The sequence below is a fragment of the Scyliorhinus canicula genome, chromosome 2 (genome assembly GCF_902713615.1).
Source record: "Scyliorhinus canicula chromosome 2, sScyCan1.1, whole genome shotgun sequence".
Lineage (NCBI taxonomy): Eukaryota > Metazoa > Chordata > Chondrichthyes > Carcharhiniformes > Scyliorhinidae > Scyliorhinus > Scyliorhinus canicula.
The window spans coordinates 55899626-55916662 of NC_052147.1; the positions used below are offsets into that span (position 1 = coordinate 55899626).

At 48.0% G+C, this 17037-nt stretch overlaps 1 protein-coding gene across 13 annotated transcripts in view; it reads right to left on the reverse strand.

Annotated features, from left to right (window-relative positions):
- nid2a (nidogen 2a (osteonidogen)) overlaps positions 1-17037 on the reverse strand; it is a 232828-nt gene that overhangs the window by 207579 nt on the left and 8212 nt on the right. For all 13 annotated transcript variants that reach the window (XR_005458155.1, XM_038778768.1, XM_038778760.1 and 10 more), the window contains exons 5-8: positions 16571-16720; positions 16200-16451; positions 14541-14741; positions 13932-14159 (exon numbers count right to left, since the gene is read on the reverse strand). Coding sequence is in view for 12 of the 13 variants with exons in the window: in XM_038778768.1 (XP_038634696.1) it covers positions 13932-14159; positions 14541-14741; positions 16200-16451; positions 16571-16720 (831 nt within the window). In the remaining variant the exon portion in view is untranslated. The remainder of the gene's footprint in view (positions 1-13931; positions 14160-14540; positions 14742-16199; positions 16452-16570; positions 16721-17037) is intronic.

The window sequence follows — 17037 nt, forward strand, 5'->3', positions numbered from 1 at the left end:
CTGTTACAAGGGGGCATAACTATAAGGTTCAAGGTGGGAGATATAGGAGGGATGTCCAAGGTAGGTTCTTTACTCAGAGTGGTTAGGGTGTGGAATGGATTACCTGCTGTGATAGTGGAGTCGGAAACTTTAGGAACTTTCAAGCAGTTATTGGATAGGCACATGGAGCACACCAGAATGACAGGGAGTGGGATAGCTTGATCTTGGTTTTGGACAATGCTCGGCACAACATTGAGGGCCGAAGGGCCTGTTCTGTGCTGTACTGTTCTATATATCTGCCCTTGGCCCATATCCCTTAATATCCTTCCTTAACAAAAGTCTATCTATCTCAGATTTAAAATTAACAACTGATCTAACTTCAACTGCTGTTTGTGGAGAGAGTTCCTAACCTCTATCACTATTTGCATGAAGAGGTTCCTCCTAACATCTCTCCTGAATGGTCTGGCCCTAATTTTTAGACTGCCCCCAAGTTTTAGAATCTTCAACCAGTGGAAATAGTTTATCTTTACCTACCCTGTCTTTTCCTGTTAATGTCTTGAATACTTCGATCAGATCACCCCTTACCCTTCTAAATTCCAGCGAAAACAGGCCTAATTTGTGCAAACGCGCCTCGCAACATAACCCCTGTAATCCAGATATAATTTTTGTAAACCTCTGTTACACTCCCTCCAAGGCCAAAATATCCTTCCTAAGGTGTGATACCCACACATCAACAATCACCTCGGGATCTGCTTTCCAACTGGGGTGGCTGTGGCCTGCTCCCTGGTAACATTAATCATGATAAGCTCTTTTATTTTTTTTTATATCACTTCCGGTTGTGGCCATGCTTAGCTAGGTCGCACGTTCGGCAGCTCCCGCCAAGAACGGACTTTTGGGCCCTTTTGAGGAGCCCCAGCGGCACTTGTACGATGGTTCCCAGTGTGGGAAGGTGATAGTAATGTTCCCCCAGCACTGTATGGAGTGGGCCAGGAGTGGAGCGATCAAAAAAGTGGTTTTGGAGCAGCGAAGGGAGCAGGGGGAGGAAAAGCAAGATGGCGCGTGTGGAGATCAAGCAGCGTGGGTGCAGTGGTCGCGGGAGCAGCAGAAGTTCCTCAAAAACTGCTTTGCGGAGCTGAGAGCAGAAATGCTGGCGCCAATGAAGGAGTCGATAGAAAAGCTGGTGGAGACCCAGAAGGCCCAAGGGGCGGCGATTCGAGAGGTGCGGCAGAAGGCCTCAGAGAACGAGGACGAGATTTTGGGCCTGGCAGTGAAAGTGAAAGCACGAGGCGCTACACAAGAAGTGGCAGGAGAAGTTTGAGCTGGAAAACAGGTCAAGGAGGAGGAATCTTTGGATTCTGGGTCTCCCTGAAGGAGTGGAGGGGTCTGACGCTGGGACATGTGTAGTTACAATGCTCAACACGATGATGGGCGCGGGAGTTTTCCCAAGGCCCCTGGAGCTGGATGGGGCTCATTGAGTCCTGGCAAGGAGGCCCAAAGCCAACGAGCCGCCAAGCTCTGTAGTGGTGAGGTTCCACCGCTTAATGGACAGGGAGTGCATCCTGAGATGGGCGAAGAAGGAACGGAGCAGCAGGTGGGAGAATACGGAGATCATTATCTACCAGGACTGGAGTGCGGAGGTGGCCAAGAAGAGGGCTGGTTTTAAATCGGGCCAAGGCGGTTCTTCATCGGAAGGGGATGAAGTTTGGAATGCTGCAGCCAGCGCGATTGTGGGTCACGTTTCAGGACCGTCACCATTATTTTGAGACGCCAGATGAGGCGTGGACCTTTATTCAGACTGAAAGGTTGGACTCGAATTGAGGGTTTGTTGTGGGGGGGTGTTTACTGTATTGTGGGGGTGTTCTTCTTCTGGTTTCGGGTTGGGAAGAGGGGACATGGGAAGGGGTGAGTGGATATGATGTGGGGGCTGCGTGAGAGTGTGGGCGCCGGTACTGTAGGGGCAGGTCCCCGCTGATGAAGGGGGGGGGGTTGGAGGCCCGGGCTCGGGGAGCTGGGGCGAGGTCGCAGAAAAAGGAGCTGCGCCATTGGGGGCGGGGGCGGCTTGGGGGGAAGCGCGGGCTTTTTCTCGCACTAAGGAAGGGTGGGGCGGGGCCTGGGGGGCAGGGCGGTGCTGGAGGAGAGCGCATATTGATCGGCAGGGGGAGGTAGGGGGATTCCCACACTGGGAGGTCGGGGTCAGCAGGAGTCAGCTGACTTACGGGAGCATAATGGGGGAGCGAAATGGCTGGACGGTGGTCTGGCTGGTGGGGGGGGACGGGGGACTGGGTTGCTGTTGTATTGGCCAAAGGGGAGCAGGAGGTAGAAGACGGAGTCGGGGGTCCGCTGCCTGGGGGACTGGAGGGTGCGGGAGGCACTGGCAAGTGGCTGGCCTAAAAAAGGGGGTGGCTAGTCGGCAGGGGGGGAGGGGGCGAGTAGCCCCCTGATCCGGCTGATAACATGGAATGTGAGGGGCCTGAATGGGCCGGTCAAGAGGGCCCGGGTGTTCGCTCACTTAAAGGGACTGAAGGCAAACGTGATCATGCTTCAGGAGATACACTTGAAGGTGGCAGATCAGGTCAGGCTGAGAGAGGGATAGGGAGGGAAGGTCTTTCACTCGGGGCTGGATGTGAAGAATAGAAGGGTTGCAATACTGGTGGGGAAGTGGGTGTCGTTTGAGCCGATGAATATTGTGGCGGATAATGGAGGTCGATACGTGATGGTGAGTGGTAGGTTGCAGGGGACGCGGGTGATACTGGTGAACGTTTATGCCCCGAATTGGGATGATGCTGGATTTATGATGCGGCCAAGGTGCTCAGGGAGTTTATGGACCAGATGGGGGGAGTGGATCCGTGGAGGTTTGCCAGGCCGGTTGCCAGAGAATTTTCTTTTTTCTTCCACGTCCATAAAGCCTATTTCCAGATAGATTTCTTTATGAGTAGGGCATTAATCCCAAAAATGGAGGGAACGGAATATTCGGCTATAGCCATCTCGGACCACGCCCCGCATTGGGTGGAGCTGGAGTTGAGGGAGGAGCGGGACCAGCGCCCGTTAAGGCGCCTTGATGTGGGATTGTTGGCAGGTGAGGAGGTGTGCGGGCGGATCCAGGGGTGTATTCAAAGATACATGGAGGCCAACGATAATGGGGAGGTGCAGGTGGGGGTAGTCTGGGAGGCTTTGAAGGCGGTGGTATGGGGAGAGCTCATTTCCATTAGGGCCCATAGGGAGAAGAGAGAGAGGAGAGAGAGGGAGAGATTGGTGGGGAATATATCAAGAGTGGCAGGAGCTATGCAGAGGCCCCCGAGGAGGGGCTGCTTAGGGAGCGACGAAACCTCCAAATGAAATTTGATCTATTGACCACGGGAAAAGCAGAGGCGCAGTGGAGGAAAATGCAGGGGGCGGTATATGAGTATGGGGAGAAGGCGAGCCGGATGCTGGCACATCAGCTGCGTAAGAGGGAGGCAGCGAGGGAGATTGGTGGAATTAGAGATAGAGGGGGGAATACGGTGCGGAGTGCGGTGAGAATAAACAAGGTATTTAGGGACTTCTATGGGGATCTGTATAGGTCTGAGCCCCCGGAGGGGGGGGGGGGTGATGCGGCGATTCTTGGATCAACTGAAGTTCCCGAGGGTGAAGGAGGAGCAGCTGGTTAAGGGATTGGGGAGAATGCAGGCGAGGAAGGCTCCGGGACCAGACGGGTACCCGGTTGAATTGTACAGAAAGTATGTGGACCTGCTGGGCCCATTGCTGGTGAGAACTTTTAATGAGGCGAGGGAGGAGGGGACCCTTCCCCCAACAATGTCCTGGGCACTGATCTCACTGATTTTGAAGCGGGACAAGGATACATTGCAATGTGAATTGCATAGGCCAATTTCGCTCCTCAATGTAGACGCTAAGTTATTGGCGAAGGTTCTGGCTATGAGGATTGAGGACTGCATCCCGGGGGTGATCCATGAGGACCAGACAGGGTTTGTGAAGGGCAGGCAATTAAACACGAATGTGCGGAGGCTCTTAAATGTGATCATGATGCCCTCGGTGGAGGGTGAAGCGGAGGTAGTGGCGGCCATGGACGCGGAGAAGACCTCCGATCGGGTGGAGTGGGAGTATCTCTGGGAAGTGCTTAGGAGGTTTGGGTTCGGGGAAGGGTTCATAAGGTGAGTCAGGCTGTTATATAGGGCCCCAGTAGCAAGTGTGGCTACGAACCGGCAGAGGTCGGAGTACTTTAGGCTGTACCGCGGGACGATGACGGGGTGTCCCTTGTCCCCCTTGTTGTTTGCACTGGCAATTGAGCCGCTGGCCATGGCACTGGGGAGTCTAGGAACTGGAGGGGATTGGTCGGGGGGGGGGGGGGGGGGGGGGGGGAGACGGGGGGGGGGGGGGGGGGGGGGGGGACGGACACCGGGTGTCGTTATTTGCTGATGACCTGCTGTTATATGTTGCAGACCCAGTGGAGGGGATGGTGGAGGTTATGCGGATCCTTGGGGAGTTTGGGGACTTTTCGGGTTACAAGCTCAACGTGGGGAAGAGTGAGCTCTTTGTGGAGCATACGGGGGACCAGGGAAGGGGGATAGATGAGCTACCGCTGAAGAGGGCGGGGAGGAGCTTTCAATAGCTGGGGATCCAGGTAGCTAGGAGCTGGGGGACCCTACATAAGCTCAATTTGGCACGTTTGGTGGAACAGATGGAGGAGGATTTCAAGAGATGGGATATACTGCCACTCTCCCTGGCGGTTGGGTGCAGTCGGTGAAGATAATGGTCCTCCCAAGGTTCCTGTATGTGTTCCAGTGCCTGCCCATCCTAATCCCCAAGGCTTTTTAAAAAACGGGTAAGCAGGAGCATTATGGGATTCGTATGGGCGAATAAGACCCCGAGGGTGAAGAGGGTGTTTTTGGAGCGTAGCAGGGACAGAGGAGGGCTGGCGCTGCCAAATCTATTTGGCTATAATTGGGCAGCTAATGTGGCTATGATCCGTAAGTGGGTAATGGAGGGAGAGGGGGCAGCGTGGAAGAGGCTAGAGGTGGCATCTTGTGTGGGTACAAGTCTGGGGGCGCTGGTGACGGCACCGCTGCCGCTCCCACTGACAAGGTACACCACAAGTCCGGTGGTGGCGGCGACTCTGAAGATCTGGGGGCAGTGGAGGCGACATGAGGGTGAGGTGGGGGCCTCGGTCTGGTCCCCGATACGAGAGAACCACAGGTTCATTCCAGGTAGGGTGGATGGAGGGTTTCTGAGCTAGCATCGGGCAGGGATTAAAAGAATGGGGGACACATTCATCGATGGGACTTTTGCGAGCCTAGGGGCGCTAGAGGGGAAATTTGGGTTACCTCCCGAGAATGCTTTTAGGTACATGCAAGTGAGGGAATTTCCGCTGCTCCCAGCACGAAGGATTCAGGACAGGGTGATTTTGGGCGTCTGGGTTGGAGAAGGCAAGGTCTCGGCGATCTATCAGAAACTGCAGGAAGAGGAGGAGGCCTCGGTGGAGGAGTTAAAGGGCAAGTGGGAGGAGATGCTCGGGGAGGAGCTGGATGAGGATCTGTGGGCTGATGCCCTGAGTAGGGTTAATTCCTCCTCCTCTTGCGCCAGGCTCAGCCTAATACAGTTTAAAGTTGTTCATAGGGCGCATATGACGGGGGCAAGGATGAGTAGGTTTTTTGGGGTGGAGGACAGGTGTGTGAGGTGCTCGGGGTGCCCAGCAAATCACGCCCATGTGTTTTGGACGTGCCCGTCACTGGAGGGGTTCTGGAGGGGCTTTGCGAGGACTGTGTCCAAAGTGGTGAACACCCGGGTCAAGCCGAGCTGGGGATAGCATTATTTGTGGTATCGGACGAGCCGGGAGTGCAGGAGCCGAAAGAGGCCGGTGTTCTGGCCTTTGCGTCTCTGGTAGCCCGGCGGAGGATCCTATTAATGTGGAAGGATGAGAAGCCCCCAAGCGTGGAAGCTTGGATCGACGATATGGCTGGGTTCATCAAGCTGGAAAGGATAAAGTTTGCCTTGTGAGGGTCTGTGCAGGGGTTCTCCATGCGGTGGCAACCGTTCCTAGACTTTCTCGCGGAATGTTAGGTGGAGGTCAAAAAAAAATAGTAAGAAGCTCTTATTGTCATTAGTATCAGAATCAACATTATAAAGTAGCTGCGTGCACTCCACCCCTTGGACACCGGCCTTGCATCTGCTTCCTACAGAAACACCATTTCCTCCTACCCGCTCACACCATACTCACCTCACAGGCTAGGGGCAGCTGCTGAGCAGCCCTCCAAACCTCCTACTGAGCAAACCAATATAGAGACACGATAGTCTCCATTCCATTACTGATATATACTCTCCACTACAACTACACGTAAGAGCTTCACCTTTAACCATCTCGACACTGGAAAACAGGCAGCGACGTTTGAGGACAGCAATGCGCCACCCATGCCAGTACCAGTTTTTGGCAAATTTATTTATTTGATGGCTTGCGTTCAATAGCCACTGGGAAATTAATGCCGTTTCTAAAAAAAAAGTAATCTTTATTTTCACAAGTAGGCTTATATTAACACTGCAGTGAAGTTACTGTGAAAAGCCCCTAGTCGCCACATTCCGGCGCCTGTTCGGATACACAGAGGGAGAATTCAGAATTCTCAGCTGGTACGGGAATTGAACCCGCGCTGCTGGTCTTGTTCTGCATCACAAACCAGTCTAGCCCACTGAGCTAAACCAGTCCCCAAGGATCTCTAGGAGATTCGCGCCCAGTTCGGGAGGGTTGGCAACCCTACAGGGTAGAAGCAAGAGGGGGTGAGGGGGGGGTCTTTCCCCTGGCTGGGGAATCTAAAACTCAGGGGTCAAATTGGTTGCACAATTACAACTGAGAAATTTCTTACCGGAAAGGCTATACAAGAGACTAAAGGGGATTGACACGGTAGACGTAGAGTGGATGTTTCCCCTTGTTGGATATTCTAGAATGAGAGGCCATAGTTTTGGGCTAAAGGGCGGCAGATTTAAAACAGCAATGAGGAGAAATTACTTCACTCAAAGTGTCGTGAATCTGTGAAATTCTCTACCCCAGATTGCAATGGACGCCGGAACACAAAACAAATTTGAGGAGATAAATAGTTTTTTTAATAAATTTAGAGTACCCAATTATTTTTTCCTCCAATTAAGGGGCAATTTAGCGTGGCCAATCCACCTACCCTGCACATCTTGGGATTGTGGGGGTGAAACCCACGCAGACACGGGGAGAATGTGTAAACTCTACACGGACAGTGACCCAGGGCCGGGAATCGAACCCGGGTCCTCAGCGCCGCTGTCCCAGTGCTAACCACTGCACCATATGCCACCCCAGAGATAGATAGGTTTTGAATTAGTTACCGGATGAAGGGTTATGGGGAGTGGGAAGGTAGGTAGCGACGGAGTGTTCTCACCCTCTCCGCGCCGGGATCAGACACCAGGTATGTTCTCACCCATTCTGCTCCAGGATCAGTTTTCAGGAATGTTCTCACCCTTTCTGCTCCATCGGCACTTTTCAGGAACGCTCACATCCTCTCTGCTCCGGGATCAGATTCCAAGAATGTTTCCACCCTCACTGCTCCGGGATCAGATTCCAGGAATGTATCACCCTCTCTGTTCCAGGATCAAATTCTAGGAGTGTTTCCACCCTCTCTACTCTGGGATCAGATTCCATGATTATTCTCACCTTCTTTACTCTAGGATCAGACTCTGGAAATGTTCTCACCCTCCCACTCTGGGATCAGACTCCAGGAATTCTCTCACCCTTTCTGTTCCAGGATCAAACTCAGGGAATGTTCTCACACTTTCACTCTGGGATCAGATTGGATTGGATTTGTTTATTGTCACGTGTACCGAGGTACAGTGAAAAGTATTTTTCTGCAAGCAGCTCAACAGATCATTCAGCACATGGAAGAAAAGGGAATTAAACAAAATTCAAGAAAATACTAGAAAATACATGAGAATACATAATAGGGCAACACAAGATATACAATGTAATTACATAAGCATTGGCATCGGGTGAAGCATGCAGGGTGTAGTGTTAATGAGGTCAGTCAATAAGAGGGTCATTTGTCTGGTGACAGTGGGGAAGAAGCTGTTTTTGAGTCTGTTCGTGCGTGTTCTCAGACGTCAGTATCTCCTGCCCGATGGAAGAAGTTGGAAAAGTGAGTAAGCCGGGTGGGAGGGATCCTTGATTATGCTGCCCGCTTTCCCCCGGCAGCGGGAGGTGTAGATGGAGTCCATGGATGGGAGGCAGGTTCGTGTGATGGACTGGGCGGTATTCACGACTCTCTGAAGTTCCTTGCGGCCCTGGGCCGAGCAGTTACCATACCAGGCTGTGATGCAGCCCGATAGGATGCTTTCTATGGTGCATCTGTAAAAGTTGGTACGGGTTAATGTGGACATGCCGAATTTCCTTAGTTTCCTGAGGAAGTATAGGCTCTGTTGTGCTTTCTTGGTGATAGCGTCGACGTGAGTGGACCAGGATAGATTTTTGGTGATGTGCACCCCTAGGAATTTGAAACTGCTAACCATCTCCACCTCGGCCCCGTTGATGCTGACAGGGGTGTGTACGGTACTTTGCTTCCTGAAGTCGATGACCAACTCTTTAGTTTTGCTGGCATTGAGGGAGAGATTATTGTCGTTACACCACTCCACTAGGTTCTCTATCTCCCTCGTGTATTCGGACTCGTCGTTATTCGAGATACGGCCCACTATGGTCGTATCGTCAGCAAACTTGTAGATAGAGTTGGAACCAAGTTTTGCCACGCAGTCGTGTGTGTACAGGGAGTAGAGTAGGGGGCTAAGTACGCAGCCTTGCGGGGCACCGGTATTGAGGACTATTGTGGAGGAGGTGTTGGTGTTCATTCTTACTGATTGTGGTCTGTTGGTCAGAAAGTCAAGGATCCAGTTACATAGTGGAGAGCCAAGTCCTAGGTTTTGGAGCTTTGATTTTTTTTTTTATAAATTTAGATTATCCAATTATTTTTTCCAATTAAGGGGCAATTTAGCGTGGCCAATCCACCTACTCTGCACATTTTTGGGTTGTGGGGGCGAAACCCACGCAGACACGGGGAGAATGTGCAAACTCCACACGGACAGTGACCCAGAGCCGGGATCGAACCTGGGACCTCAGCGCCGTGAGCCGGTTGTGCTAACCACTAGGCCACCGTGCTGCCCTTGGAGCTTTGATATGAGCTTGGCTGGGATTATGGTTTTGAAGGCGGAGCTGTAGTCAATAAATAGGAGTCTGATGTAGGAGTCCTTGTATTCGAGATGCTCAAGGGATGAGTGTAGGGCCAGGGAAATGGCGTCTGATGTGGACTGGTTGTGACGGTATACGAATTGAAGTGGGTCAAGGCGTTCCGGGAGTATGGAGGTGATGCGCTTCATGATCAGCCTCTTGAAGCACTTCATTACAACTGACGTCAGGGCCACCAGGCGGTAGTCATTGAGGCATGTTGCCTGATTCTTCTTTGGTACTGGTATGATGGTGGTCTTCTTGAAGCAGGTGGGGACCTCGGAGTGGAGTAGGGATAGGTTAAAGATGTCTGTGACTACCTCTGCCAGCTGGTATGCACAGGCACTGAGTGCACGACCAGAGATCCCGTCCGGACCCATCGCCTTCCGTGGGTTCACTTTCAGGAAGGCCGATCTGACTTCGGAAACTGTGATGGTGGGTATGGGTGAATTATGGGATGCTGGAGCTGAGGCTGGGGCACTCGACAGCGGATTACCTGCTCAAACCGAGCATAGAATGCATTAAGTTCATCGGGGAGGGGTGCGCTGCTGCCAGAGATACTGCTTGGCTTCGCTTTGTAGCCCGTTATGTTGTTTAGTCCTTGCCACAACCGCCGAGAGTCTGTCTGTGACTCTAGCTTAGTTTGATATTCTCTCTTGGCATCTCGGATGGCTTTGCGGCAGTCGTACCTGGATTTCTTGTATAGGACAGGGTCGTCTGCCTTGAACGCCTCAGATCTGTCCTTCAGTAGGGAATTCGGATTAGAATCAGATTAGTAATCCGGGAATGCTCTCACCATTTCTGCTCTGGGATCAAACTTTGGGAATGTTTACACACTCTCTGTTCTGGGATCATATTGGGATCAGACTCCAGGAATGATTTCCCCCTTTCTGCTCCGGGATCAGACTCTGGGGAAGCCCTCACACTCTCTGCTCTGGGATCAGACTCCAGGAATGTTCTCACCCTTTCTGTTTCGGGATCAGACTCCAGGAATGTTCTCACCCCCTCGCACTGGGATTCAATTGGGATTAGATTCCAGGTATGTTCTCACCCCCTCACTCTGGGATAAGACTCTGGGGAATATTCTCACCCTCTCACTCTGGGCTTAGAGGTGTAGACTGGAAGTGAACTGCAGCAGCTGGAGATTTGTTTCCTCAGGGACTTGGCAGGTTACCAGACCAATAATTAAACCGGGAACATCAGGCGCTTATTTATATTTAACATTAACTGCTTGCAGTTAATGGTGGCAAAGGGGCGTCCGGGAGTGATGAGAATATAGAAACTACCTGGAATCTGAAATTGAACCCTCGCGGTAAATGCACAGTGAATTGATCAGCATACGCGGGGAGCCAGGAGGGACAGAAGGTTTCATCGAAAATCTCTGAGACACTGATTGTTACGCAGTTACAGTACTTTAACAATTGTGCAGAAATGGCAGTTCTAAGATGCATGTTTGTCAGCTCAATGCAGACTTTCTCCAGCCTTTGTTTCTATTTCAGTTTTTGCATAATTGGGACTGAGCAGGAGGGAGAGACCCCGGTGAGAGTGCCGGCCTCTGGACAGAAAGCCGTTTATATCTTGCCTTGTTTTAGCGAGGCAGTGTTTCTCCCATTCATCATCTCGACACAGCCAGACCAAGGAGGCGAGTCCGATTCGGAGGTCTTTTTTTAAGTTGCACCATTATTTGTTCTGGAAAGTGGAGCCTTTAATTTATTACAATTATAGTTGTTTTGGAGAAAGAATTTCTAAAGTTTGCATGCGGTTGTGAATTGCAGCAACATTCTTTTGCCGATTTCTTATTTTCAAAGTCCAGAATAATGGGGCGGAATCTTACCCAAAAATGGCAAATGTCAGTCCTGGCACAGAGAAACTGTGACAATATCGCCAAAGTAAAATAAAACCCAGACAACAGGTTTAACGCTGTCTCTCTGGTGAGATGAGGGCACTTAGAGCCAGGATCCGTCTCCACACAGGACAGGGTGCCATCTTTGAAGCGTCAACGCTGCAGCCAAACGCACACCAGGCCACATCTTGGAGGTCTTGGGGTTCTCATCCCGGAAATGCAGGAGAATCTGCGGCTATGTCCGGAGGATCCGTGGCGTTTTATGTGGGAAAAATCGGCGAGGCCCCAGCACCGAACCTCCGACTGGTGATGGGCTAGCAGCTGCGCCACGTAAAATGCACGGCCTTCCCGATATAAACGGCTGGAGAATTGCCGGGTCCGTGGTCACGCATGCGCACGGCGACAACCTGCAGTGGTCACGCCGTACAACATGGCGCCGGCCTCACACGGACCCAACCTTCCAGATAGTATCCCCCTGGACACCCCCTCGCCACCCCCCACCAGTCCCATCAGCCCTTGCCGAAGCCTCCCCGGCCAGCAACATGGCTGCCCCCCCCCCCCCCCCCCCCCCCCCCCCTCCCCCAGACTGTGGTGGTGCTGGGCACACAACCCAAATTATTCCCAAGAACTAGATCTAGCTGTGTCTCCTTTCTCATTGGACTGGAAACATACTGCTGTAGAAAAATCTGCTGAACACATTCTAGGAACTTTGCACTTCTGTACTCTTTACACCACTGCAATCCGAGTTCATATTTGGATAATTAAAGTCCCCATTATAACTACTCTACATATTTTTTCAACTCTTTGTAATTTCCTTGTAAATTTGTTTCTCTGCATCTTTCCCTCTAGCTGGTGGCCTATAGGCTACATCGAGCAATGTAATTGTGTCCTTTCTGTTCCTTAGCTCCAGCCCAATAGATTGTCCTTGGCCCTCTGTGGCCTCCTCTTTTTCCTGCACTGCAATTCTCTCCTTGATCAATACCACCATGCCTCTTCCTCTACTTCTTTTTCTATTTTTCCCGAAAGTCCTTGTATCCAGAAATATTCTTTGAGCCAGGTCTCCATTATAGCCACAATGCCAAATTTCTACTTGGTGGTCTGTACCCATTGCCCACCAATCTTGCCTACCACACTCCATGTATTCACATACACACACAATAACCAGGATTTAGCCTCTATTACTTTCTCCTTTACTCCTGCCCTATTTATTAACTTACTATTTCCTGCTCCAGTGCTTATCTATCTTTCCCAGTATTTCATGCACCTTGGAGTTCCTCTGATATTATCTCCTCATTCCCACACACCTACCAAGTTTGTTTAAATTAATTAACTTGATAGAAGTACAAAAGCTGGATATCGGAAGTACAAAAGCTGGATATCGGAAATAAATACAAACATGCTGGGAATACACAGCGGGTCAGGCAGCATGTTTGATAATTCTTCATCAGAAACTAGAATTGATAGAGGTCGACTTTGGAGGAAGTTATATTAATTATGCCCTTTCAAAAGTGTATTCAATCTCAAGACAGTACAATTACCATTGAAATTAACCATTCTCGGGACCCCTTGAATAAGCAGCTATGGAGCAATAAAATTTGTGAGTACACATTAAGGGCATTTAAATGGTCATTGGATAACCATATGGATGATAAGGAAATAGTGCAGATGGGCTTTAGAGTGGTTTCATAGGTCGATGCAACATGGAGGGCCGAAGGGCCTGTACTGCGTTGTAATATTCTATGTTCTATGCCAAGAGTGTTCTCATAAACCTTCCCAATCTGGGGGGGTTGCACTAAACATGACGGTCACACCATCAAATTGGCGTCATCCTTTTGCAAACCACTAAATAATAGGCAGCAGTTTCAAATATGCCCTGCAGCAATTCGAGAAGGTTTGATATTCTGGACAGTCCTATCATTCAACCCAGCACAATAAAAGATTTATTGCTTAAGTTCATTCTTATTTGGAAAGAACTTTTTACCAAAAGCAAATTCAATTGCTGGAAAAGAAATATGCTACAAAAGGAATAACTGTTGGTCAGTAACGGATAAACATTTTTATAGCAGCGCACCACATACTTTCCCATTCTCGACACACAATCTTACTAGAAAATGAAATGAAAATGAAATGAAATGAAAATCGCTTATTGTCACGAGTAGGCTTCAATGAAGTTACTGTGAAAAGCCCCTAGTCGCCACATTCCGGCGCCTGTCCGGGGAGGCTGGTACGGGAATCGAACCGTGCTGCTGGCCTGCTTGGTCTGCTTTAAAAGCCAGCGATTTAGCCTTGTGAGCTAAACCAGCCCATGGTCCTGCATATTATAAATCAGCACGCTTCTGATTTTCTTCCGTCTCTTACATCATTTATCTCAAACACTGAACAATTTGACTTCCTGACCTCAGGCCTGTGGCCAACGTATTCACTTGTTCAGAGTGAAAAAGAGCTTTGTTAAGATCAGATATATTCATCTCACTCTTTTTCAATGGCCTTCATGTCAAGTCATTATTCTTTTCTTTCCCACCTCCTTTATGACTATATATTCAATGTTTAATACATGCACGAGTACTTTCTATGAAAGCAGAAGGCATCATACTGCTGTGAGGACACAAAGTACATTGTTCAACGATTAAGCGAACAATGTTCTTTCACCAGCAGGTGCTGGCAGAGATATTCTTTAACATGCATTTCTAAGGCTGACTGCTAACTCCTTGAATTGAAAAGAGGGTGGTCAGGATCGTTTTTTAAACTGTTAGCTGCACATTTATTCTTGTTTATGTGCAGTCTTATCATTTAAAACAGATACTGAGAATTCCAATATCTTATTCTTTCTACACAAAGCGAATAAAGTGAAAGGATGTGCAAGCAGAGGGAGATCCTAATGTAGGAATCACTTACCTCTGGCAGGTCCGATCTGGTTGATCATTGCATATCGGACTACTTGCTCACTTTGATCGTATAGCACAAAAATACGGTCAGCGTTAAGTTGTTGAGTGGATGGAATGGTCCGTGGTGCATGTTCACAATCGTAGTAAGTAATATTCTGTCTCAACTGAAATCGAAGTGTCTGCGTCTCACCGTTTCTGGATTCAACAGAATATTCCCTGTAGGCTGTAGAGGTCATTGCTGCAAAGGGGAAGTTTGAAAATAAAGTAGCATTTGTCCTATTTATAGTGTAAAGAAAATAGAACATGAAAGATTGAGATAAGCAATATGGTTTATACTTCTCTGTGTACTGTTTGTAAAGTATGTTCACACACACAGCTATATAGTATGAAATGGTGTTATGCACTTGCAAAGTTTGAGTTAACGACATTACTTCACTTGCCCAGTGAATAGCAAACTAACTCCGTAATAACCGCTTGCATTTCCTCAAAAATTGCAAGAAAGTTATTTTTTTTAAAACAAACAAATAATAAACTGAAAATTCTAACTCAGCAATAAGGACATTTAAAAAAATAAAACAATAAAATCTAATAGAGATACAACTTAATGACGTTGACATACCAGAACTGGAGTGATGGTAGAGTTCATTGTATGGCTGGATCTGGACTGTAGCACCTTGGGCAATATTGGGCAACTCGCCCTCAATCTCAGTAGCAACGCTAAGATAATTCTGTGTATCAAGTCCTTGAGCTATTTGCATTATATTTAGCTTCTCATTGCCTGGATAGAAGGTGATATCGACATTGCGAATAAATTTAGCACCTGGAAGACATTTTAAAGATTAGGTAACGCAATGAAAGTAGCCTACTACTACACAATTACATTTGTTACAATTTTTTCTTTTGTTACACCTCCTCATCCAAAAACAATGCTTTTCGTGGTAATATCTTAACTAAGCGGCCATTCTCTGTGTGCTTGTGGACACTGAGCATTGAACAACTGTGGAGAAAATCACAGCTGAACTGAGCCACGCCTTCCCATGTATATTTCAGCTGGGGTGAAGTCTATGGCTAATAATTCAGAGTAAGGAACCATGGGTAGCGCTCCGACCCCCAACCTACACTGGAGATAGTGAGGCCAACTGTAGCACTACAAAGAAAAACAAAGAAAAGTACAGCACAAGAACAGACCCTCCGGTCCTCCAAGCCTGCGCCGACCATGCTGCCCGTCTAAATTAAAATCTTCTACACTTCCAGGGTCCGTATCCCTCTATTCCCATTCTATACCTGAAACCTATGCCCCCTAGTAATGGACCCCTCTTCCCTGGGAAAAAGTCTCTGACTATCCACTCTGTTTATGCCCCTAATAATTTTGTCTACCTCTATCAGGTCTCTATCAACCTTCTTTGTTCCTGTGCGAACAAACCGAGTTTATTCAACCGCTCCTCATAGCTAATGCCCTCCATACTAGGCAACATCCTGGTAAATCTCTTCTGCACCCTCTCTAAAGCTTCCACATCCTTCTGCTCTTACGTCTTGCATCCTGTCTATATTACTAGCATATTTAAATCCGAAAACTATTTGATGACATAAGCTGCGCACAGTGATACTCACGGGTATATAGAGAAATGTAAAATAAAAGCAGAAAAATGCTTGACATTTGTGCATGTGAAAAGTTACCCTTAGCAGGTTAGTCAGTTAGCATCTGATAAAGAAAGACATGTGAACACTTTGTCAAGGGAGAGTTTCCACTCAATGTTCAACTAATTCAACACAGAGCAGGAGACTAATTTTAACTTTATGCAAGTGAATTGGTTAAAATTGGGACCCAGATATCAAAGCGGAGATACTCTAGCACTACACCATTGATGCTTTCATCTGCTGAGCCATAATAGATTTGTCTGTTAAATTTAATTTGTCAACCAATATAGGATGTAACTCAAAATTGATAGGAGAATGACAGATTATTTTCTTTACTGCTGTTTAAAATCAAAAGAAGAACTTCAAAATCGCCATTAAAACTGGTTACACTAAGTCACCATAGAAGTCAATGGGTTTGGGTTCAAACTCTGATCTACAACATTAAGCGTTCAACGCACTGAAGGAAACTACACTGAAAGGGCTTTTTGCTCAATTGCATGACAGTTTTCAGGTTAGCTTTCACATCAAAAGGAGTCAGCAGTCAAGAGGACAACTCTTCATTTATCAAACTCCTCACTCACTCTGGATATTGGAAGTATGTCAAATTCCAATTCAAATCATACGAAGCAGAGTCACTTACCTGCAATGCTGAAACCATTTTTGAAGCCTGGTTGCTCCACAGCAAACAACCATCCGAAAAGATCTCCAATTATAGAAAGTGATTGCATTGCCCAACCTACAACCTCAGGAATTTGACTAATAGCTGTGAACGCTCGCCCATCGTTTACAACCACATATGCATGTAGGTCAGCATTCTGAAACTCCACAGGCATCCGACTGGCTCCAACCGTTAATTTTCCATTAACTTTTCCATTCACACGCTGTGTGACACCTGCAGAAAAGTTAATCAAATGATTGTACGAATGTAGAAGTGCAATTTCCGCAGTTTCCAAGCGCAGGAATAAATTTAAATCAAGTCAGAAACTTTTATTTTAGTTTTTCTCTAACTACCTGCTGGTAGACATTCTCTTCCATTGCCATAGTAACCAGAATGGCAATGACAGCAGAATCCACTTGAGTAATCAGTACAAGAAGCGTGATGGGAACATTGCCCCTGGTTCCTCTCACAGGTTTCCTTTGTACCCGTACTGTAAGAGAAAACTGAAAGACAATGAATCCTCAATAAGAATACCGAACATTTCTTTTTTAAAAACATTTCTTATGAGGCACAGGTGATGTTGGCACAAGTTTTACTGAAAATAACCATTGCTGTTTGCTTTGAAAAACCAATATCACTTAGATCCCAGAAAACTAAGGCGGAGGCAAGTTATCAAATCCCTATTTACTATTCCTACAAATACAAACTCCATTTTACAATTATTTTATTTTTACTTTCTTTTTTTTTAAAATAATGGCATTGCTTGATGCTTGGACACAAAATTGTCAAAATGTGTAGTCATTCATATTTAATATATAGT